The sequence below is a fragment of the Onychostoma macrolepis genome, chromosome 14 (assembly GCF_012432095.1).
Source record: "Onychostoma macrolepis isolate SWU-2019 chromosome 14, ASM1243209v1, whole genome shotgun sequence".
NCBI classification, from domain to species: domain Eukaryota; kingdom Metazoa; phylum Chordata; class Actinopteri; order Cypriniformes; family Cyprinidae; genus Onychostoma; species Onychostoma macrolepis.
The window spans coordinates 10,951,653-10,977,829 of NC_081168.1; the positions used below are offsets into that span (position 1 = coordinate 10,951,653).

General features: G+C 36.8%; 1 protein-coding gene across 4 annotated transcripts in view; it reads right to left on the reverse strand.

The window, feature by feature from the left end:
* The window catches only part of rnf130 (ring finger protein 130), a 50,779-nt gene extending 25,887 nt beyond the window's left edge, over positions 1-24,892 (reverse strand). For 2 of the 4 annotated variants that reach the window (XM_058797779.1, XM_058797781.1), the window contains exons 1-3: positions 24,648-24,892; positions 23,890-24,307; positions 3,138-3,332 (exon numbers count right to left, since the gene is read on the reverse strand). In XM_058797779.1, coding sequence (XP_058653762.1) covers positions 3,138-3,332; positions 23,890-24,163 — 469 coding nt within the window. In that variant the 5' untranslated portion in view covers positions 24,164-24,307; positions 24,648-24,892. The remainder of the gene's footprint in view (positions 1-3,137; positions 3,333-23,889; positions 24,308-24,647) is intronic. The other 2 variants (XM_058797780.1, XM_058797777.1) reach the window with 2 other exon arrangements.
* Between the last annotated feature and the right edge of the window lie 1,285 nt (positions 24,893-26,177).

Here is a 26,177-nt window from a genome sequence, read left to right on the forward strand (position 1 = left end):
TTTTTCTTAAGTTAATCGCGATTAATCCCACCTAACATTAGTTTTTAAATATACTTTTATATTGCAATAATTTCACATTCAATCTTCAAATTAATGTACAAACAACATAAAGAGAGTACATTTTTTAATGTGTGCTTAATGGCATCTTTTTTTATGACTGAAGGCCAGTATCACTGATACCAATACTGATTTCTCTATAAAATGATCTTAATGTTCTTAAATGTTACTCATATAAAATACATGCACGCACAGTTTTACGGCAGCTTGAATCGCCTTTTTGGTAACATCATGCCTTAACTGACCACAACATTGCATGCACGTAGTTTATTTTGCGCTTTGATTTGAAATGATAGCAGCGCCTACAGTGTGCACCGGCACCTTTGTGCATGCAATTGAGCATGCGCTGCAAGCACAGCGCCTGCTGCTGAAGTGAAGTGCAGCGCGCGTCTGAAATGCAACTGAATAAATGCACTTCTTGTCAAGAGAAAAAGTGACAGAAACGACAGTTGTGAGTGGGGATGCCAACCCAAGCTCCTCCCCTGCGTTAATTGCGTTAAATATTTTTAACGCGTTAAACTGAAAAGATTAATCGCTTGCGTTAACGCGCTACTTTTGACACCACTAAAATAAATAAATAAATAAATAAATAAATAAATATATATATATATATATTTATATTTCTAAATCTTTATTAAGTTTGTTGCTCTTGAAAATAATGTTATCTGTTTGCTTGCAGCTTTCAGTTTGCAAACATGTCTCCACCCCACACACATACACAAATGCAACCCCAAACTTCCTGTGGGTGCACAAAATACATTTTTTTTTTTTTTTTTAAAGGTAGTGATCTGAATGTGTGACTGAAATCTACATATGAAAATATTGCCTCGCATGTATTCAAAAATAACAACAACAGAAAAAATATAATGTGATGCAAGAACAATGATCCACCTGGATAAACCCATACACTGATGCATTGCAATTCTCTTTCAAAACATTTTCTAGATTGATCCAGACATTTTATGTGCTTTGTCATTTTTATTATTATTTTTTATATTTCTAATTATCTTTGAATTATACTACTACTACTGCTAATTATTATTATTATTATTATTATTATTATTATTATTATTATTATTATAGTTTTGTAATTTTAGTTCTTCAACTTATTTTATTTTAGTTAGTTGCAAAGGTAGCATTTCAAGTTTTTCTTTAAGCTTTTCAGTTTAAGATTTTCATTAAGATTTAGCATTCCATTCACATTATACAAAAGCAGATTTTGTATAAGATCTTAACAATGAATTTGGCAACAAGTCACCCTAACTCAAGAAGTCTTGAATCCCTATGCTGCTGATAAAAAATAAAAATAAAAAATAAATAAATTGAGATACATCAAGAACCCTTGGACAATTGTCTCATGACACTATGAATCAAAATCCAGCTGAATCGTGTGGTAGCTTAAGATTTAACAGCTGGTACGTCGAGGTTTGAATCCCATAGGTGGCAGGGGAAAAGGACCCTCTGAATAAATCATGCAATCCTGCTATATTTAAACATCTCATCGATCCCATTCTGATAGCGCTGCCGTGACTCACCATCTCCCCATATCTTCCCCTTTTTGCAGATTCAACCCACCCCTTTATACATCTTATCACACTTCTGAGAAGCTTTAGGTTGAATCCTATGTGCCCTGTGCATCCTAAGCTCTTGGATATGTGCCAAGCTAGAAGTGTGTGTGCGTGGAGAGAGTGCACCTGCAGAGCAACAGTAACTGCACTGGGGATGGATTCCAGTACGCACAGTCCTTCACCACGTCCGGATGTCCTCAAAAACCAAACCAACAATCTCTGTCACACTCTCATGGCAGGTTTATAACCCCAAGATAAATTACGAAATACCTACATACACAAACAATTAATCCTGAATGTTCCTGCTTCTCAAGACTGCTGTTCTGGAACTGATAATCATCCATATATTTTCTCGTAACATTAAAAAAATAACAATCCATGAATTAACAACCTCCAGTCCCATCTGCTACTAAATGCCACACACCTCAAACCACACTTATAGAGAGCAAGCAGCACAGAACGAGCGAGGAAACATTCATACAGGATGTGTTCTTGCATTCAAAAAAAACAACTAGACAGAGCACCACATAAATGGAACAGAACACAGAGGTTTCGAGAAGTTTCAAAGCATCTTAAAAATGTACCCACGCCAGAAAACATTTTAAAAATAGTTGTGATGTAACTGTCACAGACATCAGTTTGCATGTGTACACATATCAACAGTTTTTGTTTTGTTTTTTTTAAGTAGTACTACGAATGGCATCACTGTTAGAAACGGCAGTACTCAAAATAAAATTAAATTAAACTGCGTATTACAATTTGATCTGCTATCTGACAGGACTACAATACATTTCAAAAGCATGATTAATGCTACATGCAAGTATTATATACACTTGCATAATTCATAATAAACAATCCATAATGTATTATATGTAGCTTGATGTACTGTGGTGCGGTTATCTCATGTCCGGTTACCATCTATGTGGTCTGTTTAGTAAACATTAATGGAATGTAATGGCCATTAAAATTACTGTGTCAGCTGTTGCTTTTACCAAAATGCTTTAAAAATAAATAATAAAAAAAATACATCTTTGCTGAGCACAGCAACACTTTCCCTCAAACTGTCTGCTGTCCAGTGCACAAAACTCTTCTAGAGTAAGTGACAGCTACACACACACACACACACAGTTTTGACTAGTTTCATTTTGCAGTTAGCTTTACTTTGCAAATTTTGGAGCTGCAAAATAAAACTGTTTCTTTATTGCACTGACACACACATACACATACACATACACATACACGGTACACACTCTCCCATTTAGTCCTTGGACAATGATTTTTCCAGATAATGTACCACTCTGCATTAAAATCTGCTGCAAGCACTACAAAGACCTTAAAGTAACCGGTCATGTTAACGTGTAGTAATAAAAGTACTACATCAGAAACAAGCTTTGAGTCCCATCTAAAAGGAACTGACAATAGAAGTTAGAAAAGTCTGCATGACACTAAGTGCATGGCACAGATTAGAAGGAGAGAGTTTCATTATGAGAATATATTGATTATGGCGCTCACCTTCATGAGCCATCGTGACTGTGTCCTCTTTGGTGCTGTTATTGTAGATAATGACAGCCGAGGCATTGAAAGCAGCTGCCTTAAGGATCTTCTCCTTGAAGGTGCACTTCCCTCTCTGCATAATGGCCACCCAGTGTGTGGTTTTCGGAGGGACTATGAACCGGGTGGGTGAACAGCAGCCTTGCAAATCCACTGCTAAAAAGGAAAAAAAGAAACAAGGCCTCAATTCCTGTCTTCATTTACATTTTGTACATTACACACGCTCCAATACAAGTGACACTCATTTGCTCATCCTGTTTTGAGTTGCCATTTTCTAAACTTTTTGCAGCAATATAGAAATATATTAAAGTCACTGTATTTTACACTTTATTGTACATTTATATTTCACATCAAAAACTATTAATAATCATGAAATTCTAATGGTCTTGACTATTGAAATTTGGATGTCATCCCAAGACCTGCTGTAGAGTACATCCTTATGCATACACATACACAAAACTATTTATTATTGTATACCACAATATAAAGTTCAAGTCAGTAAGATTTTCTTTATAGAGATTAATACTTTTAATCAGCAATGACATATTAAATTGATCAAAAGAGACAGCAAAGACAATGACAAAAAAAAAAAAAACGATGCTGCTCTTCCTATCCTTTCTATCCATCAAAAAATCCTTTAAAAAGTATCTCTGATTCCACAAAAAGTATTACGGAGAACAGCTGTTTTCAGCATTTCTAATAAGAAATGTTTCTTGTGCACCAAATCAGCATATTAGATTGATTTCCAAAGAATCATGTGACGCTGAAGACTTCAGTAATAATTCATAAACAATCTTATTCATTAACAATCCTAAAGAGATCAACTAAGAATCCACTGCAAATTCAACTGGAGGAACTGAATTAGCAGTAGGTTGTGCTTAAACGCAGCCGCACTGTAGAGGTCGACCGATTCATCGGTTTTGCAGATTAATCGGCACCGATAGTTGATTGCCGCAACTATCGGTTATCGGCAAAAATCCATGCCGATAGTTTTCCAGTTTGCAACCGTTGCTGGAGTGGCTGAGAAGGGTCCGCTGGCATTATACAGTATCAGAGCGGTCTCTAGAGGCGGAAATCACTGACAGCACGTGTTGTTTATTTTTTGACACGTGACACTGCACGCTGCACAGAGCGGGAAACTCCAGACGCGCGTTTAAATACAGTCGAAAGAAAATCCTGCCGCGGAACAGAGCGCCATTCACATAGTTTTCTATTAAATTACATTATATTTGTTCCAAATCATTGTGAATGTACATAATGACTTCACCCTAGGCTATAAATTATGTATTGTGCATTTTTCAGCAAAACGTTCGTCTTTCTGTGGCTCTAATAAAGTCTGTATGCTTCATATAGAGAGCTGTAATAGATCGCGATTTCTCTTTCCACTTGCTGTTTTTTTAAACACCGAACTTCAAACTCATTTATGCCACATTGTTCATTCTTGAAGCAAACTTATGTCCGTTTGGGGATTAAATGAATTGTTTTAGACCGCCACTTGAATTGAACGCAATGCGTCTGGTGTGTGTGATACCTCTGAGTTCTCCTAGACGCAGCGCTGCGCTTTTTTTCCCGGTGTGTAACTAACATTTTTTTTTTTATTAAATAATTATCAAGTGTTAAAAAAATAGAAGCATAGTGTGTGAGTACACATACAATATCCATATGTATGTCATTATAATGCTATGGCCTTGTGTAGATATTTAAAGATGGCCATCTTTAAGCATGATTGTTGAAATTAAATGGTAATACTTAACAATAAGAGTCCATTCGTAGCATTAATGAAAACTGTAGAAGTATTGTTCCTTGTTAGAGAGTGTTCATTTTAACATTCACTATTAGCAACTAATACGCTACATTTTTAAAATTTTAAGTTTCTTCTTTTAACATTAGCAAACTATGAAATAACTTTAATGATCAATATAGTAAATAATATTAATATTTTTTATTCATTTACAATGTATGGTTCAGTACTGTTACTGCTTTTTTTTTTTTTTAAATAGTAAAGCACTAGCTTTCTTTCAGTATCCATTTTGAAAACTATCGGTATCGGCCAGACTGGTCCAACCTAGCTATCGGTATCGGTAAAATCCACTATCGGTCGACCTCTACCGCACTGTGTTCTGTTGACATGCATTTCAGATGAAACTCACACTCACCACCATGACATTTGTGGACTGAAAGCATATCACCAGTAAACTCATTAACGATGTAATTGAGTATGTGGGGGGGCTGCTTCTTATGCAACTGCTCCATTGACACTGGAGATTATGGAGGCGCTCTGATGAGTTGGGCTATGCAAACTAATGCCCTGTCACTTCCAAACACTGACTCATATGTCGAAGCCGCCTGGCCTGCTCTCGAGGAGAGGTGGAACCCCCACAGGGAGGCAGAGCAGGTCACGATAATTGATTGTCTTTAAAAGGTAATACAAAGGCTTTTGCTTGTTTCAGCACCCAGCCCACCTCCCCAGCAAAGCCCACCATCCTTCCCTCAAGGCATTAAGACTTATGCACTAAACACAAAAATGCAGAAAGAAATCTCTTTACCATTAGGTCACACACACACACACACACACAAATGCATGCTCTTTCGCATATCTGGGCACGCTCACACAGATACAGAAGATGAAGCAGAATCAAATACTCATCAGTTTGCAGCATAAACACTGAGATAATGATGGTGTTTAGGTGTGTGTGTGTGTGTGTGTTTACTGGGGTGGAGGAGCAACAGACGAGTCCAGAAGCTAATAATGCGTGTTCACAAGCTAATATTGTATGAGCACCATAATATTAGTATCAGCATGAATGATTCATGCAGCTGACCTGCAGCAGCCGATGAGCAGAGCTGAGATACAGTCGTAATTTGAATCCAAAAATCACCTGATATTAAAGCATAAAAACAGCCTGATGGTGCATCATAGATGGACTGAGAGAAAATAACAAATGCTCGAAGGAGGAAATGAATTCACAATGATATATTTCCACAAAAGAACCTTAGCAACAAAATAAAAAGATAAATATAGAATCTAATTTTGTGTTCATGCTTGTGTTCATCAATGCATGCTCATTAAATGAAAATGTTTAAATAATTAATGTGCTGTAATTGCAGTTAGTACTGAAAGTCCTTTAAAGGGATAGTTCACCCAAAAATGAAAATTCTGTCATCATTTACTCGCCCTCAAGTAGTTCCAAACCTGTATGAATTTCTTTGTTCTGCTGAACACAAAGGAATATATTTTGAAGAAAGTTTGTAACTAGGCTGTTCTGGGGCACCATTGACTTCCATAGTAGGAAAACAAATACTATGCAAGTCAATGGTGCCCCAGAACTGCTCTGTTTCCCACATTCTTCAGAATATCTTCCTTTGTGTTCAGCAGAACAAAGACATTCATACAGGTTTGGAACTACTTGAGGGTGAGTAAATGATGACAGAATTTTCATTTTTGGGTGAACTATCCCTTTAAGGTCGAGGTTGGTGTTGCAGAGTATCTCTGACTTTGCAGTGTTATCAGTGCTGAGAGGACATATTTGGGTTCACAAGGAAAGCTGGTGAAATCTGGTCTTCTATTTGATCTTTCTCCAAATTGCGTAATGTTATATAATGAGCAACTCAATGACATCCCAAAAACTCAGTGATAAAGCAAGAACACGTGAAACAATCGGGACGGTTCAGTTCTGTGCTTCAACTTTGACATGGAAATATTTAAACTGTGAATGTGAGAGGATGCAAGTCTATTTCAATTCTTGTGGAATAAAAAGGCTTTCCGTGACTATGAAACAAGATTAGTCAGTGAAAAAGAGAGCTTTAACCTTATTTTAAATGTTGATCATCATCCTAAGGAGGTCAAAAGAAAATTATTATTGTTACGTATATTTTATTTGAAATTTTTGGAGGCTGCGACCAAGTTCCGAAACCAAACTGTTGGACACATGTAAATACAATTTAAGACCCTGATCTGCACAGTTGTCATTTTCTACACCTCTGTTTATCAATCTGCACTGGCTACCAATAGCTGCTCGCATAAAATTCAAGGCATTAATGTTTTCCTACAAAACCACCACTGGCTCTGCACCACTTTACCTAAATTCATTACTTCAGAATTGTGACCTCTAAGCTTGCGTTCTGCAAGTGAACGGCGCTTTATTGTTCATACCAAAGAGGCACAAAATCACTTTCACGGACTTTTGAATTAAATGTTCCCTCCTGGTGGAATGACCTGTCCAACTCAATCCCAGCAGCTGAGTCCTTAGCCATCTTCAAGAAACGTCTAAAGACACATCTCTTCCATCTTTATTTGACCCTCTAACTCTAGCACCCTCTATTCTAATTATATTCTTTAAGGGAAAAAAAAAAAAAAAAAAAAACTTGCCCCCCCATTCAATTACTAACTGCTTGTTTTCTTAAAAAAAAAAAAAAATTAACACGAGCTTCTCTAATCTTTTTGTATTCTATTTGTTCTCTTTTTATTTATTATACAATTAACAAAAGCAAAAAATGCCTCTTACACTAGCTTGCTCTATTCTTTTTCTATCGGTTTTCTTTTTGATTATTATATAATAAAAAAGCTAACTAATTAAGCTAACTGAGACTTGTTATAGCACTTGCATATCATTGCTCTTTTGTTGATTTTGATTGCTTCCATTGTTCTCATTTGTAAGTCACTTTGGATAAAAGCATCTGCTAAATGACTAAATGTAAATGTAAATAAACATCAAAACACCAAAAAAACTAAATGTATATACAATTCATAAAATATAACCATGTAACAAGTAACAAGTTGCTAATAAAAAAAGGAAAAAAAAATAGCCTACATTAAGCCATACAATGGTTCGTACTTACTTAAGGTCCTATAAAATAATGAAAATACTTCAGGGCTTGAATTTTGGAGTGGAGGTTGTGCATAACTTACCAATTCCAGTAGGTTCCCAGCTTATAATGCAGGAAATTTCCACAAACATTTATTCACTAAAGCATGTAGGTTGAATGAGCAAATTAGTTCACACGGATTATCATATCAAAATAGTATTATAGAGTATTGAAAACATTTCACAAATTAAATGAATGATTCAGTGCTATCACATTTTCCTTTTTCAGAGAACTCACGTTCTTTTTTTTGTGCTCTCACACCCAAACCGCACCCACACAGAGCTAACTCTTCAACAGCTCAAAAGTACCAAATTGAGTTATTTCTCACCGTTTTTCACTTAAACTGTCAAATACACACAACATCAAAATGTCAGTTTAGTAGAGTATTCATGTAAACTAAAATATGAAAAGCAACAATAAATTCAATTTGAAGTTTGAAATCATGCTTCCTTGGGCTGTGTAAACTATTGTGCATTAAAATTACCCTATACCACCAACTTCAGTTTTGCGATTACAAATAGTTTGTATTCACAACATAAATATGAATCAACATAATTATATAAATTGTAAAAACAAATACTTCAAGGAAACATTTAGGAGAGATAATTCCCCTTCAAATAAAAAAATTAAATAAAATCCACCTAAGTGGAGAATTCCAAAACGAGAAACCTGCACTTGCTTGAAGATTTTCTCTTGCAATAACTGGCAGAAAGGTTGAACTTAAGACAGTCGATCACGTGTTAATAAGGTTGTGCACAAAAGCTACGATCCATGGCATTACATTTTATTAATTAAAATATCATTCTACAAGAATAAAATATCAATTAGATTATGACATTGGCACATGATTGTTGGATATAAAAAGAGTCAACACCTCTGATGTGAGACAGAACAAAATCCCCTTTTTAAAGAGGAGAGCGTTTAAACTGCATCCAATTTATGAAAAATGCCAAAACTCTCCATCTGTCAGAGAACCATGTGAGAAATTCATCAGCAGCAATGCCATCAGTTTGGCTAGTCATCATATGGTCCTGGAGCTCAAAGTCCTGGAGAACAAACAAACAAATAAAATCCAATACAGTATTTGCATCATTGTCTTTGTCATTTTCTCCTTTCCTTTAGTTTCTCCAAAAAATTGAGTCATCTGCATAAAATAGGATACAATTGGTTACTTATCCTTTAGACTAATTCATGATCTAGTTAGGGCAAAAGTGCAGGAATGTGCACACAATTTTAAAAGTAATCTTAATAAGATGTCTTGCTGGAGAATTGAGATGATTAAATTCCATGTCATATGTCATCTACAGCAGTGAGAAGTCCTTGTTAAAGTATCTTTTCAGTCTTGCTCTACTTAATACACAACAGGAAATTATTTCAACTTAAATGACTCGGCATGTTCCAAAAGCTTCAGGCTCAACAAGAAGCTACCATATTACCTAGTAAAAGCTGGTAAAATCAGGTTTTGTTTGATCTTAGAAAAGAGAAATAAACAATGTCTGTCTGTTTTTGTTTTCATTTCACTGCATCAACATTTAAATGAACTAAATGCAAAGCCTGCAAATGGACAAATGCAAAACAAGAAACATTCAAATGCATGTTCTCACATGTCCAATTTCTGCTCTCTAGTAAAATGGGGAGAATTACTAAATGCAGAACATGAGACAAAAGTTAATGCAGTCATTCAAATGGGATCCTGTTGTGAGGCTTTGACATTACTGCATCATTACTACATCACTCGACCATGTAGCTGCAAAATAAACTTACATGAACATTAATATCAGAACACGATTCTAATGGAAATGTTATCAACCGTTCTGGACATGACCCGTATTTTCAGAGCCAATAACACTGGTTCGGAGGCTGGTCAAGCAATCTGGCACTAGGTCATTTCTGCCAATCATTAGCTAGGACGAACAGATTGTCTGCAAATCAAATCGGGATCTTGTCCAATAGCTAGTCAGAGCATTATGGTTTTCACAAATTAAATGCAGTGCCGGAGGACATGTGCTTCCTAGAAACCCGTCTCCATTAATTCTAATCAGACGATGTGGGGCATGAGAGTTGAGCAGTGTGAGTTTTAAACTGAATTGATCCTGTGTATCTGACCCCAGTCCGCTTGTCACCACCGGGCAGTGGGGACACATCAGCATTAATTATTATTGGTGCATATTTCTAAAGCTACATTACATACAATCAAGTCAACAACTCAGCCATAAACTAAACAAAACAATTCATGTTGAAAAAACAAATGTAAAGCTGCCATTTGATATCTCTGCCATTTTGATATCTGAACTTAACTTTAAGAATAAAATTAATACCAAGTTATGTGTCATCTATAGCAGGTCAGGGGTCATCAACAAAAGGTTTGACGATTGATTTTAGGGGGAAAATACAATTAAAATATGCATTATGCATATGCAAAATTCAATGCAATTTTATGTCAATTTTTGGTGTAAATTGTAAATACAATTAATATGATGACATTAAAACAATAATGATTAAAATATGATCTGATATTACATTTTACTTGGGTATCATGATCATAAATAATTATTTTAATGCCTTTACATTTGTGAACAGCTTGGTCTGAATATACAATGACTAAACAGTCTGCATGTATGAAAAATAAAATCTACATGGAAAAATTGACAAATCAAGTCACAGACAATTACAAAGCATAGATACAATTTGAAAAACTGGAATATTGTACATAACATTGTGTTTAATTCCTGTTCAAAGCACATTATTCACCTTTGCACTACTAATTTTTAGACAGACTCTGAAAACAATCCTAAACTGATACTTCTCAACTAGAAATAAAACAGTTTCAAACATAAAATAAAATCATAAAGTATGTGCAGAACAGATATGCTTCCTTCAAGACAGCCTTCATTTTTATCTTTGTTTTTCTAGCTCTAACATGGTCTGTATAACCATGACAGACATGTGCAAGCTTAGAAATGCTAGATACCATCAGCAGAAGCAACAAAATCCTACCATCAGACCACCTGCACAACAACCAGACAAACGTACAATAACCCATATCTCAGTGAGGTATCTCATCTCTCAGAAAGATACAAGTTGGTTTTGCAAACCTGAACAGCTGAAACCTGTTCTTATGCTATATCTGAAACAGAATGTGATATTTGCATCACACCAAGAACAATTTTCAGGTTAATCTAAAATGAGTAGTTTTAATCACTTCAATATTACATAAAGCACACATTAAATTCCAGGAAAAGCTTTCAGACAGATGCCAAGTCATTCATCCAAAGCAGAACTCCACGACAGAAAACCCTAACCCTGTTAGACTGATATGTAGGTCAATCCACCTGACAGAAGTGCACATGAGAACTGTTGATGATGACAACAGATGACATCACATCCACTGTATTTAAATCTGGGTGCTAAGAGGTAAAGTTTGCAGCAGAAGACATGCTACAGCGAGGGAGAGTATATATACACATACCTATTAAGCTCACCAAAATCTACATTGAGACATTTTTTAGTGCACAAGATATTGGTTTCAGTACAAAAAGTTATGTTAAAATAAAACAATAATCTCTCACACAAAAATATTAACCTTTTATTTTTTAATGACAAAAGCATTTCAATTAAGATATATCGTTAAATTAAAAAAATCTGGCTGTGCTTAATGGGTACATTTTTGTACCCTTTAAGCCCACATCATGTTTTATTAAAAATTCTTGTTTATTTTAAGGAAAATTTTTAAAGAATAATTGTAAAAATATATTTTTTTGAAGGTACAAAGTCAATTACAAAAAAAAAAAAAAACAGAACACTAAAATCAAGCAACAAGGCATTCAAGTCGATCAGTTATATATTCATAATGAAGTGTCATGTAAGCACATTGCAACATCTAGACTAGTCCACGTTCAGCTAAGTAACACATTCAAAAATCAAATAATACAAACCAATAAAACATTTAATTCATGAGGATGAACACAGAAACTAGCCTCATTATGAAACCTCTTTTTAAATGGATGTCAACTTATCTATAGTCTGTTATGGCCGGAATACACAACATGATTTTTGCCCTGATTTTCCACAGATTTACAGTCTGGAGAAGTTGATGCTAGTTGTCAAAGGTCAGAGCCAGTCTGCAGATTTGAGTTGACAGAATCCATAGAAAATCGATTAACTTAACTTAAAGTGACAACCATCAGTTAATATTTAAAGTCTGTTTATGAAGTATTTACATAGATGTTCAATGTGAATGAGCTTAAAGAGAGCACACTGAGCTTAATTGGAGCAGCAACAATTTTTCATAAATTTCATGTAATATTTATTAAAATGACAGGATTTTGCTAAATAAATAGTCTAGGTCATGTATTAAGTTCATACATATTTTAATATGAACAACTATTATTAACAATATCTATGAAATTATATTTTTTCTTATTAATGTCACACTGAAGCTGTGTGATTTTCATAGTAGTGCACCCTTTAAGTTCAACTTAAAATAATATGAAATCTTTACAAATTACAGCACTGTAAAATGACAGATCAGCAATAAACTGTCAATTTATAATATTATGGATGTAAAAGTACAAGGCAGTGAGTAATGCTTGTGAAGTAATATATTAGCGTAGCACACAATCTTATACAGCTAGTCAGCTAACCATGTGCTGTAGCATCTGTGCCGTGTTGCTCTATCTTTTGGATCTAATGTAATTATTTCCCACATCCAAGTTCCAGGTTATAATATGCAAAAGTCTGAACATTAATCTCTTAATTTTACAATAAGTAGTGAAACTTACCCAAATTAAAGGCTTAAACATCTAAAAAAAAAACCCCCGCACATTTAAGGGTCTACTCTTTTGGTGAAAGTTTTTAGACAGCTTTCAAAATGGCCGCCAGACAGTGTGAACACACGGAGACCCATACCTCAGTGTGCAATGATCTGATTGACTTGAAATTATAGGAGGTATATAGTAACAAACATATCAACTGGTTAAGACATCAGGTAGGATAATAAATTATTTCTTTTTATAATCTGATCTCAAAAATGGAAGTGTGCTTAATGGGTACGTGAGCTTAACAGGTATGTTTACCCTATATTATATTATATTATATACACACACACACATATATATTAGTGTTGTCAAATGATTAATCACATCAAAAATAACTTTCAAAAATAAATTTTTGTTTACATAAATTATGTATGTGTGCTGTGTATATTTATTATGTACATATACACATACAGTATATATTTTGAAAATATTTACATGTATTTACATGTCTATATTTATAGTCATATAATTTATATTATAAATATTTAATATATAAACATAACATTTTTCTGAAATATATACACATGCATGTGTATTTATATATACAAATATACACAGCACACATGCATATATTATGTAAACAAAAATTTATTTTTGAAAGTTATTTTTGATGCGATTAATCGTTTGACAGCACTAATATATTTTATACAGTCATGGCCAAAAATATTGGCACCCTTGGTAAATATGATCAAAGACTGCTGTGAAAATTAATCTGCATTGTTAATCCTTTTGATATTTTATTAAAAAAATTCACAAAAATCTAATTTAAAATGAGGGGAAACATCATTATGAAATAAATGTTTTTCTCTAATACACATTGGCCACAATTAACGGCACCCTTTTATCCAATACTTTTTGAAACCTCCATTTGCTTCCATCAGCTCTAAATTTTCTCCTAAAATTCCCTAATGAGGTTAGAGAACACCTGACAAGAGATCAGAGACCATTCCTTCATCCAGAATCACTCCAGACCCTTTAGATTCCCAGCTCCATGTTGGTGCTTCTTCTCTTCAGTTGTCCACTCATTTTCTACAGGGTTCAGGTCAGAGGACTGGAATGGCCAGCAGAAGCTTGGTTTTGTGCTCAGTGACCCATTTGTGTGTTGTTTTTGAGGTTTGTGTTTGGATTATTGTACGGTTGGAAGATCCAAACATGGCCCATTATAAGATTCCTAACAGAGTCAATCACTTATTGATTTTTTACCTGTTGGTATTTGATAGAATCCATGATGCCATGTGTCTAAACAAGATGTCCAGGACCTCCAGCAGAAATATAGGCCCACAACATCAAAAACACAGCAGTATATTTCATTGTACACATGGGGTACTTTTTATCCCTGTGTTCACCAAACCCATCTTGAGTGTTTGCTGCTAAAAAGCTCATTTTTTTAGTTTCATCTGACCATAGAAGCCAAGCCAGTCCCATTTGAAGTTCCAGTCGTGTCTGATAACTGAATATGCTGGAGTTTGTTTTTGGATGAGCGAGGAGAATTTTTCTTGAAACCCTCCCAAACAACATGTGGTGATGTAGGTGCTGTTTGACCATTTGTTTAAAGGTTTTCTGACCCTGAGACTCAACTATTTTCTGCAATTCTCCAGCTGTGGTCCTTGGAGAGTCTTTAGCCACTCAAACTCTCCTTCTCACCATGCATTAGGATGATATAGACACATGTCCTCTTGCAGGCACTTTCGTAACATTTTATGTTGATTGAAAATTCCCATTTCCACCATCAGGGCAATAATTAAGAATTTTCACTGCTCTAGCTCTTTTCTTAAAGCCACTTCACTAATTTGTGAAGCTCAATTATCTTTTGCTGTACATCAGGAATATATTCTTTGATTTTTCTCATTGTGATGGATGATTAAGGGAATTTGGACTTTGTTTTCCCTCCTATTTATATTTTTCTGAAGCAGGAAACCATGGCTGGATAATTCCATGTTCATGATCACCCTGGAGTGCTCAAAATTGTGAATATGAATGGGAATATACTTCAGGAGATATTTTACAGAGAATTTCTAGGGGTGCCAATAATTGTGTCCAATGTGTATTTGAGAAAACCATTTATTTCATAATGATATTTCCCCCCCATTTTAAATTCTTATCCAATTAAAGGTTAGATTTTTGTGAATTTATGATATTTCTTCATGTTCCTATGTTGATTATAATGAACTTATAGTATTCCCCCCCCCCCCATGATTATCGGTACTGTACTTTTATTTCACGCGTTGCATGCTCGTAGTTTCTGCGCTTTAGTAAAGTGATATACAGCGCGGCGCCGCATTCGTGCGTGCTATAGAAGAGTGCCCGCTACGAGCACGGGATAACATCTGGCAGGACAGGAGTTCGAGGTGAGAGACTTTTTATTTCATAACAAGTTACGAAAATAACGACAGAATAATGACACTGACATTAAACCTGTCAACATCTCATCTGACCGCATATACTGAATCGGGACAGCGCGTTTTTCTCAGGCACGCTTTACTTAAACTGCATCTCACAGAAGTGTCAACAGCTTTCATGCACGTCTTTTAAAATAAAAGTCTTGCATCAGAAAAACATTAAGAATTACGTTTTTTGTTGTTGATGTTTCTTTGGCCGTACATCCGCGACCCACTCAGAACGGTCTTGCGACCCACTTTTTAATGTAGCAATATGTTTTATTATTGATTGATTGCATTCACTATTAAAAAGATTTTATCACTAGCTAGCTCCACACTGGAGAGCTGCTTAGTAACAGAAACTCAATTTCTACAAACTCTAGTAATCCTAACTGAAAGCGACACTGACACTTTTTTTATATTTAATACTGTAAAGCTGCTTATATTATTGTATAAAGCGCTACATAAATAAACGTGACTAGAGTTCTGATTGAAGAGCTGTTACAGTCACACACTACAGCGCTACGCTGGTCAAACCGCATTATTGCAGGCTCTTATATTGGGTCACATGAGATCAAACGACTACTCGACAATGAAAATATTTGTCAAACATTTTTTGTCAACAACTGTCTAAATGATAACTAATCGCTTTAGTCCTAGCATAATGTATTTCACTACTCATCAGCAGAAATTGTTTGAGCAGATCCCCACATTTTATCTGATGCAAACATGCATGTACACGCAAGTGCTGTTCTGTGCTGTGGTAGTAAATCCTAAGGGACAAAAACAAGGAAGTAAAATATGAGCAGCTTGTGCCTTCTCCAAGTGTCTTTCGTAGAACTTGAGGTGGCAAATTTTTTAGAAATTCGAATGTCCTGTGATTCAGAGTGGAAAGGGGGTGAAATTGAACTCCGGTTCAACTCAAGCAATCGTTAACAGCACTGAGATTTCAAGGGATTATTTAAACAAAAACAAATAAAATCTACAATCTTATTTCAGACATGTTCAGAAGAGCCACAAAACTCATTAATCATTTGTGTGAATATCAACCTGGTTTACAGTATTTCACTACAAACTAGGTTCAGACACAACACTAATTTGATCCTCTGCACCTTGTCTCCTAACATTGTGTTCATCTCAAATAAGAATACATTATGACCTTACATGCACCCACACAGAGGAAAATCACGGGTATTAAGAAAAATACAGGCAGCCAATTTGCTTCCTCAACCCTGCTGGCCCTCTCCAACCTCACTTCATATGACAACACCACCACTGCGATCAATGTCCCAACATTACTCCAGCTCACATTTCCTGCCTGGATCAATTAGAAGCATATGGCATGTCACATGGTTCCTGTCCGTTCTTTCATCTGTTTCTTTCAACAAATGGATTTTTCTGTTCTTCTTTGGGTAAATCAATGAACTGTTTACATGTCACATGAGACTTAAAAAAAAAAAAAGAAACCTCACACTGCAACCTGCAGTTGTTAACTGCAACTGATTTAAGCCATAAAAACTTTGTTTGTTGGTATAAACTAATGTATTTAAGTTGATTCAATGGTACAACCCGAATTCCGGAAATGTTGGGACGTTTTTTTAAATTTGAATAAAATGAAAACTAAAAGACTTTCAAATCACATGAGCCAATATTTTATTCACAATAGACTAGAGAACATAAATGTTTAAACAGAGAAATTTTACTCTTTTATTAACTAAATGAGCTCATTTCAAATTTGATGCCTGCTACAGGTCTCCAAAAAAGTTGGCATGGGGGCAACAAAGGGCTGAAAAAGCAAGACATTTTGAAAAGATTCAGCTGGGAGAACATCTAGCAACTAATTAATTTAACTGACATCAGGTCTGTAACATGACTAGCTATGAAAGGGATGTCTTAGAGAGGCAGAGTCTCTCAAAAGTAAAGATGGGAAGAGGCTCTCCAATCTGTGAAAGTGCGTAAAAAGATTGTGGAATACTTTAAAAACAACGTTCCTCAACGTCAAATTGCAAAGGCTTTGCAAATCTCATCATCTACAGTGCATAACATCATCAAAATATTCAGAGAAACTGGAGAAATCTCTGTGCGTAAGGGACAAGGCCGAAGACCTTTGTTGGATGCCCATGGTCTTCGGACCCACAGACGTGATGAGTGATGACACTGCATCACTCATCAGCATGATTCTGTCATTGACATTACTAAATGGGCCCAGGAATACTTCCAGAAACCACTGCCGGTAAACACAATCCACTGTGCCATCTGCAGACGTCAACTAAAGCTCAATCATGTAAAAAGAAAGCCATATGTGAACATGATTCAGAAGTGCCGTCGTGTCCTGTGGGACAAGGCTCATTTAAAATGGACTGTTTCAAAGTGGAAAGTGTTCTATGGTCAGACGAGTCCAAATTTGAAATTCTTGCTGGAAATCACGGACGCCGTGACTGCCGAGCTAAAGAAGAGGGGGACCTTCCAGCACGTTATCAGCGTTCAGTTCAAAAGCCAGCATCTGGTGGCAAAATACCATCATGACGGTATGGGGGTGCATAAGTGCATACAGTATGGGCAGCTTGCATGTTTTGGAAGGCACTATGAATGCTGAAAGGTATATAAAGGTTTTAGAGCAACATATGCTCCCCTCCAGATAACGTGTATAATGCAAAACCACATACTGCAGCTATTACAACAGCATGGCTTCGTGGGTGCTGAATTGGCCTGCCTGCAGTCCAGATATTTCATCTATAGGGAACATTTGGCGCATCATTAAACAAAAAATACGTCAAAGACGACCACAAACTCTTCAGAAGCTGGAAACCTAAACCAGGCAAGAATGGGACCAAATTCCAACACCAGAACTCCTGAAACTCATAACCTCGATGCCCAGACGTCTTCAAACTGTTTTGAAAAGAAGACGACATGCTACACCATGGTAAACATGCCCCCGTCCCAACTATTGAGACCTGTAGCAGGCACCAATTTGAAATGAGCTCACTTTGTGTATAAAATTGTACAATTTCTCAGTTTAAACATTTATGTTATCCATGTTCTATTGTGAATAAAATATTGGCTCGTGCGATTTGAAACTCTTTTAGTTTTAATTTTATTCAAATTTAAAAAACGTCCCAACATTTCCGGAATTCGGGTTGTATTAAATAATATTTTTCAATTTAATTGAGATATTACCATTTTTAGGTTACCATCTTGTTCCTGCACTTTAAAGGAATAGTTCATATTTATAGAAAAATGTGTGGATTATTGTGATGTTTTTATCAGCTCTTTGGACACTCATTCTGATGGCACCCACTCACTGCAGAGGATGCATTGGTGTAATGCTAAATTTCTCCAAATATAAAGAAACAAACTCATCTACCTTGGATGGTATGAGTCTGAGAATTTGTCAGAAAATTTTCATTTTTGGGTGAACTAGGCTATATCTTTAAGAAGGATAGGAAGGAAAAAAATGTAAATGTCTTAATATGAGATGGAATGCATTATTATTGTATGAAAAAAAACCTCCAATTTAATATCCAATATCTGAGAGTATAGTTTTTATGGGATAATACCACTCAAACCACTATCTTTCTCTTATTATAGTCTCTTCAACAAGAGAGAAAATGAAATAACGAAAAACCTAAATGAGAAAAACACGTACAGATAGTGTCGGTTCAAGTTTATATCTCTAGCTAATTTTTTAAAATGACACAATTAATACTTTCAATCTACACAAACTCTACAGGAAGTATTAGCCTACTTGATAAAGGTGGATCATGGGGTCACTTGCCCATTGGTGCACTTGTCGTGCACATGACCTGGAGCGAATCTAATTAGCCTTTATGTCGGGGTCATATACTGCCATTTGGGCTTGTTCAAACGTCATAAATCGCTATGCACTGGGAATCATGCTACAGGAAACTTATGACCACAAATATATATCACTTCCCACTGGCCACAGTCTTGTTTGAGGCTACTACAGTATCTCTTTGGCTTGATGCTTCACATCTGATCGGGGGCTTTGCTGGACAGGCTTTTATTGGACACTATGTTACCTCTGCATATTGGCAGGTGATTTTCTGTCTCACTACCCATTAGCTAAGTGTGGTTTGTTATGTTGCCAGACCCCTAATGATAGGAGCAGCTGGAGGGGAAACTGAGAGAACTGAGTGAAAAAGAAAATGGTGAGTCACAAGACCTGCACTCCTTCTGTCTGTGTCTCCTTTTCTCTCTTTCAATGGGATGAACTAAGAGCAAGATAATCTTTTGGTAACACTTTATTTTAAGGTCTCTTAACTAGTTGCTTATTAGCATGCATATTACTAAAATATTAGCCATTTATTAGTAGTAATTAAGCACATATTAATGCCTTATTCTACATGACCTTATTCTATATCCCTAATCCTACCAAATACCTAAACTTAACAACTATCTTACTAACTATTAATAAGCAGCAAATTAGGAATTTATTGAGGGAAAAGTCGTAGTTAATAGTGAATAAGTGTTCCCTATTCTAAAGTGTTACCAATCTTTTTGTGCTCACCACCTTGTTTAGACTGATGAGCCACTGGTAAGCTATCTGAGGGGCAGGAGAAGAGAAACAGAGGTCAGTCGAATACACTGAGGTCTCCTGAGGAAATATAATCTTGAAGCAGCTTGTTTTTTTTCTGTATAAGACAGGCTCACTGAGGCTTATAGTGACTTAGTAGTTTTTCAAAGACAAATACTGCACAATCTTATGTTCTGTTTAGTGCCGGAGCGCAAACGTTATTGGTGATTGACAGTTATCAAGCTTCAGCAACTGCTTTCAAAAACCTGTTCTTGTATGGCTTATAAGTGAAATGAAAGTAAATAAGGATGACTGATCGATATCAGCCGATATTTGTCTAAAACCGGTGATCTGCCAAATGCTGAACGTACTTAAATTCAGGGCTAGTATGCACATATTGCAGGATGAATGCGTTCACGGCTGTTTGCATTTAGAAATATATGTTATATGAAATATATATATGCGTTAATAGTAAATAAGAACAAAGAATAATAATAAGAACTCTCAAAAACAGCATACAGGCTATTACTATTAAAGCCCAATTTATACTTCTGCGTCAAACCTACGCCGTAGCCTACGCAGAGACGCACAGGCCTGCGCCGTAACCTACACCATACCTACGCCGTACCTGACGTGCACCTCTCCAAAATTCTAACAGCGCGTCAATTCTACGTGGACCGCAAGCGCTGTGATTGGTCTGCTAGAACCCCTCCCTCCGTTTTGCAATTGAGTTTTGTGTGCGTTTATGAGCGCTGTAATATAGTTTAATGTTACATCTTATTTAAAATAAAACAAAGCAAAGAACAAGTGTCTTATCATTTATTATACTACATAGCATTATACATCACTAGTTGTCCGCGACAAGCAATGTTGATCTGCTGTGGTATACGTGATTGTGGAGATTGAAAGAATGCCATCTTCTCCTGTTCCGTTGTTGTCTCCTTTTTGTAGATTTAAATAATGATTTAATGATTTGATATTTATTTGCCGCCGTCACGGCTATGCTTCTCCGACGAGCCGCTTCTTCTTCGGCTTTTGCGTGGTACTGAGGGTTCACAAGCAACATGCCCGTGGACACTGCGGACTATCGGTCTGCATGTGTACTGCACATCGACGTGAACAACAAAGCAGAAGTATAAATCAAAACCGACACAGCTTACGGCGTAGAGGCTACGGCGTAGGTCCGACGCAGAAGTATAAATTGGGCTTTACTATCATTATACCTTAAAACCACCATCAAATTATTTTTCTTCCTTATTATGGTGCATATCTGAGTTATATCTATGTCCACTGGACATAGACTGAATCATAGCCATTTGTTAATTCGTTTTAATGTTTTTTTTTTGTTTTTTTTAATTAAAGACTACAAGGGCACATGAATTAAAAAAAAAAAAAAAATTATATATATAGATAGATAGATAGATAGATAGATAGATTAGATGTGCACAGATAAATCATGTATAATAAATATTCCATAAAATATAAGAATTGTCAATTTTGATTTCATTCTGATTTCAATTTTGAGTTTTTCAATTTCATATAAAATATGGCATTTTTCTGTATCAAACAGAAGTCATTTTAAACTATTTTCTGACATGTATCCATGTAATTAGTATTACAGCAGTGCCCACTGTGGAGAATCATGATCAGTTTAATCAGTGTTATTTAACACTCCAAAAGACTATGTGACAAAAACAAGACAAGCCCAAACCCACGCATCTTCCTCTTTAAATGTATGCAGCTGAGAGCAATAACATCCCAAACATTCCTTCCTTTAGGAGAAAATTATTGGTCAGCTGATCAGTAGTACTGAACCACTCAGGAATGATTATGCTATAGTGAAATCACAAATGCAGCCATCCTCAGAGAGAGAGAGCATCCTGACCTGAAAGTGATTAGAGTAACAGAGGAAGTGGGTGTTACTGCTTTATGTCAGGACTCTGGTCTCTTTTTACACAATCTTCTGCTAAGAATCATTACTTTGCCTCAGATCCAATTGAGATGACAATAAAAGAAGCAGAATAACTTGTGGAAGTTTAGCTTTAGATTTACTGTGCACACTTACTTTTAAATGATGGAATGTCTTCTTTAGCTATTGTCTTTTTGGGGGTAGTATCTTTCCTCACTTCAAACGGGGGGGATGGATGTGCTAATGTCCTTGAGAACATATTTCACATTAAATATATAGCCCGGTGTCCCTGTTCCGGCTCCTGACTGGATCAGGATTAATGACCTCCACTGGGTTCACTGGCATAATGACCAGTAGGTCAGACAACTGCCTCAGGTCAATTCAACACACTAAGTTAACTAGAACAGCATGTAAGCTAAAATTGGTACAATAAGGAATGGACATGCGACAGAAAACTGCGCTGCTGAACTAATCAAAAACAAGCCTTGAAAACAGAACTCAAAATCTGTGATCAGCAGTATGGATTGCAATGGTTGATATTGACATATTCATCTTCCTTAGTCTTACCACAATGGCACTAAACCAAGTCAAAGTGCCCAGCACCTCAATAAGCATTCTAATGGTGCTATAAATATTGATTAATAATTGATTTACAGAGAATCTCAGTCTCAAGGATTTCTGGTGATTTCTGAGCATCCTGTAACCTGAACAAGCAGAGTATAAAAGAACAACTAGTGAGGGAGAGAGAAACATACATCCGAACGCTGGAAGACGACACCAGCCAACCTAAGAATGATTATAGATACTGCACTTCCCTCGAGCTATTCAATACATACAGGAGGATCTAGGAAAAAGTAAATGATTCAGCAAAATTTTTAATAACAAGTGCAGCTAATGGAGATGAATTTGCCTAAATGTGTCGGCTAAAAAAAGAAATGGGAGATTGATAAATACAGCCACAGACAGCAGCCATTGCAAAGCAAAGAGCAACTTTGGCCTCAAAGAGCATGGACGGTACTGGGATTATTAAACACAAGTTTGCTAAGCAATTGCGTAACATTGGCTGGCATCAAGCGGGCCACCATACACATGCTCTGAGACACAAGAGCTGCTAATTTAGTGCAGAGGAGGGCAAGGGATGGATTACTGTTATTGCAAACAAAGCAAGCAACACTTGTGTCCCTTATCTCCTACGTCACTGACTTTTCAGAACAGAGCACAGAGTGGTGTAGGGCCTCTTCAGGGGAGGTTATGTAAGTATATAGTACGAAGGGTGTACAGTTTTGTTTACTGAATCGTTACAAGAGAATCAGCCAAAGCAGGGCATCTGACTATCCACAAGGTCTCATATACAGAAAGCAACTGTCAGTATCCAGTGTAAGAAAAATGGAAGAAACTCCACTGAACAACCAGCAGACTTTTTCTGAAGCTTTCTAATGTAGGAAATATTCAACATCAGTTTTCTCCTCTCATTTTGCACAACAGAGGAAATGACACGACAGTCATGTGAAGATGTCAAATATCACAGGAAGTTTCTGAACTGCAAGCCCACACTTTACTAAAATTACTTTCAAAATTGTTCCGTTTCATAAAGCAAGATGGATTTTAAAATACTTGCAAATGTGAAAGAATAAAACAAACCATAAAACATTAGGTTCACCATGTAGACAAAAATACAGTATCAACCTCCATAAAATTATAGACAATGTCCTTTGCAAGGTTTTGATTAGTTGGCTCAACCTGGTCATTAGCTGGTAATTTACTGGCCTGAGACGATCTATGAACATATTCCATGCCTAAGACGGTTTAGCTGGTCTCTCAGCCAGCCTGGTTTCACAAGGGTTTGGGGTATTTTTTCAGACAGTGTGGTTTTAAGTTCATTTGGCTGCATAGCCAAACCAGCTGAAGACCAGGGCTGCGTTTCCCTAAAGCATCTTAAGCATAAGTTGATCGTAGCTCCATTGGTTTCAACTGGTCTACGACGTACTTAAGCTAACGATGCTTTGGGGAAGAGCAGCACAGTTCACCTAGACTAGGAGGCCAAAGAGGACCTGCAAACCATCTCAAGACTGCTTCAAGATGCCCTTTCCCTCAACAGGGTCATTATAAGAGTTACTATTAACTCTGATAAGTGAAGAGCTGTAAAGCAAAGATTTTTCTTTGCACACCTGTTTAAAATATCAATATACACACACACACACACACTCACCCCCATTAACAGCAGCAGGTGCAATCACGATCCCCTTCGCCTCTGTTTTGGGGGAATTTTGCCCATAGCGCCCGTCATTCTTCGTCACCATCTGTTGAGGGTTGCCTTTATGGTCCAAAACGGTGGCGTTGACAGTGGCGCTATAATAATCCTCCTTGTTCACCATAGTTTTGTCGGCACCGATAGACAGCGTACACCTGGGCGAGACGAAGGCGAGGAGGAAGGCAAGAAGGCAGCTGCTGCATGACGCCGGCGCGGCCAATCTCTTCAGCATCTTCGGCAATGTCTTCACCGATCAACGCAACCCGACTCTGCGAATCTTTCAACGGTCAGCGCTCTGTCTCAAGAGCCCTCATGTAAACATAATGTCCTCCTCTCAAGCCACAACGTTCATATGAAGAGCCATGCGGCGCTTCCCCTGATAGACAGAAAGAAGGAAATGGTAGATAGATTTCTCGACGTTACTGACTTTGCGATGACAACAAAACGCGTGCATTTCACCAGAGAGGCTTGGGTCCGTATGACGGTCCCTGTTTGGTTTTATTAAAGGCGTTTAAGCTTGTCTACAGGTCCTTTAACTAGTACACAGGCTTTTAACGACTGTTAAAGGGCAACAACTGTATCTCTTCTGCTGTCAGGACCGCTTTGTTCGTGCAACCAGCCCTTACAACCAGCTGCTATGCAACACAAACACCTTTCGTCACGAGCTGAGATTTTGATTTATGTTACTTAAAAAAGGTTCTGACATGATATCTTACCTGCTCGGTCGCTTCCACCTGTATTATTTACAGTCAGACTCTCTCTTTGTTGCGATATTTCACAGCGCCGTGGCTCGTTCGGCCATAGGCAGACCGATGTGTCGCTGTTCTGCTCGCCTTTTTTCCTTCTCGCCAACACTGAGCCTCACGCGTGTGCGCATGCGCGGCGCAGCGCGTCTCTCGCACTGTGAGATCAGATCAGTGGGAGGGAAAGACGGGGCCACATCACCATCATCTCAATGCGTATACTGGGCCTTAATCACTCATTTACCACCAGTCGTAGCATTTGTGGCCGTTTACTTTTACATTTGAAGAGTCTACAGTTCACAAGGAGTTGTTGATGTATTTAACGTGTGGAGGTTTTGTATGCTATTTTATAAATCATTTCTATATTGCTAGTGATCAGAGCTGTTTGCTCATCTGGAAGATTATGTTTATGAAAAGAAGCATGCAAAGCACAATACTGTACTGATGATGTCAGCAATGCAACTTCCTAATTTGGTAACCTGGAAAATGGCACTTTTAATGTATTGCTCTGTAAAGATTAATATCTGTGACCCTGGACTACAAAACCACAAGGGTCCATTTTTTTAAATGAGATTTATACATCTGAAAGCTGAATAAATAAGCTTTGAACTGCCTTCTGTACTGTTCTCTGAGGTAACTTACAATGTTATCAAGATTTTTACATCAAAACAATATCATTATTTAGAAATAATAAGCTATTTTCTGTCCTTTTTTAACCCCTCTCATCAGAACACTGTACATTCCTCACAGATGGACGCTGCTGTGATTTATGTAAAAAATGCATAAACAACTCAATACATATCAAACGATCAGTAAGAAGAGACAAAGTTACTCACACTTGTGTTGTGACATTACTGTCGGACCCGATATAGTCGGCACAGCATCATCTTTTAGTTTCTATCTTTTTGAAAATCCCACGTCAAACTGTGCCTTGTTTGTAAATGAATTTGTAAAATGAAAATAAAGTTCATGCACTCTTTCCTAACGTTGGGATCAAAACAAAGGTAACAGAAACACTGTTTTTCCACAACTTGGCACTGCACAGTATCTTGTTGACTTCAGAGCCATCTTTATCGTTTGGTTTCTGCATAGACCTGCACGTTTGCCTCTCTCGTAAACATTACATGTGCAAATCGGTGGGCGGGGTTAAACAGGCAGTGATGTTGATCTTATTCTGCAGAGGTGGTGCTTATCCACACTATTACATCATAGAGTAGAACATTCCAAAGGCTGCCGTTTTGGCAGACTGCCTTCAATATAAGTTGTTTAGACTAACAACAGTTTTGAGTTCTGAAACTTACAGGATGTTTTTTATCAAGTCAAGTCAAGTCAAGTTGAGCTTTATTGTCATTCCGCTACATGCGGGGGCATACAGTGGAACGAAATGTCATGCCTCACAGGACCACGGTGCTACATAAATACAGGCATACAACAATGGAGTAAGACAATATAAACCTATACACAACTATCCTACTGATAGATTTTGACTATAAATATACTATC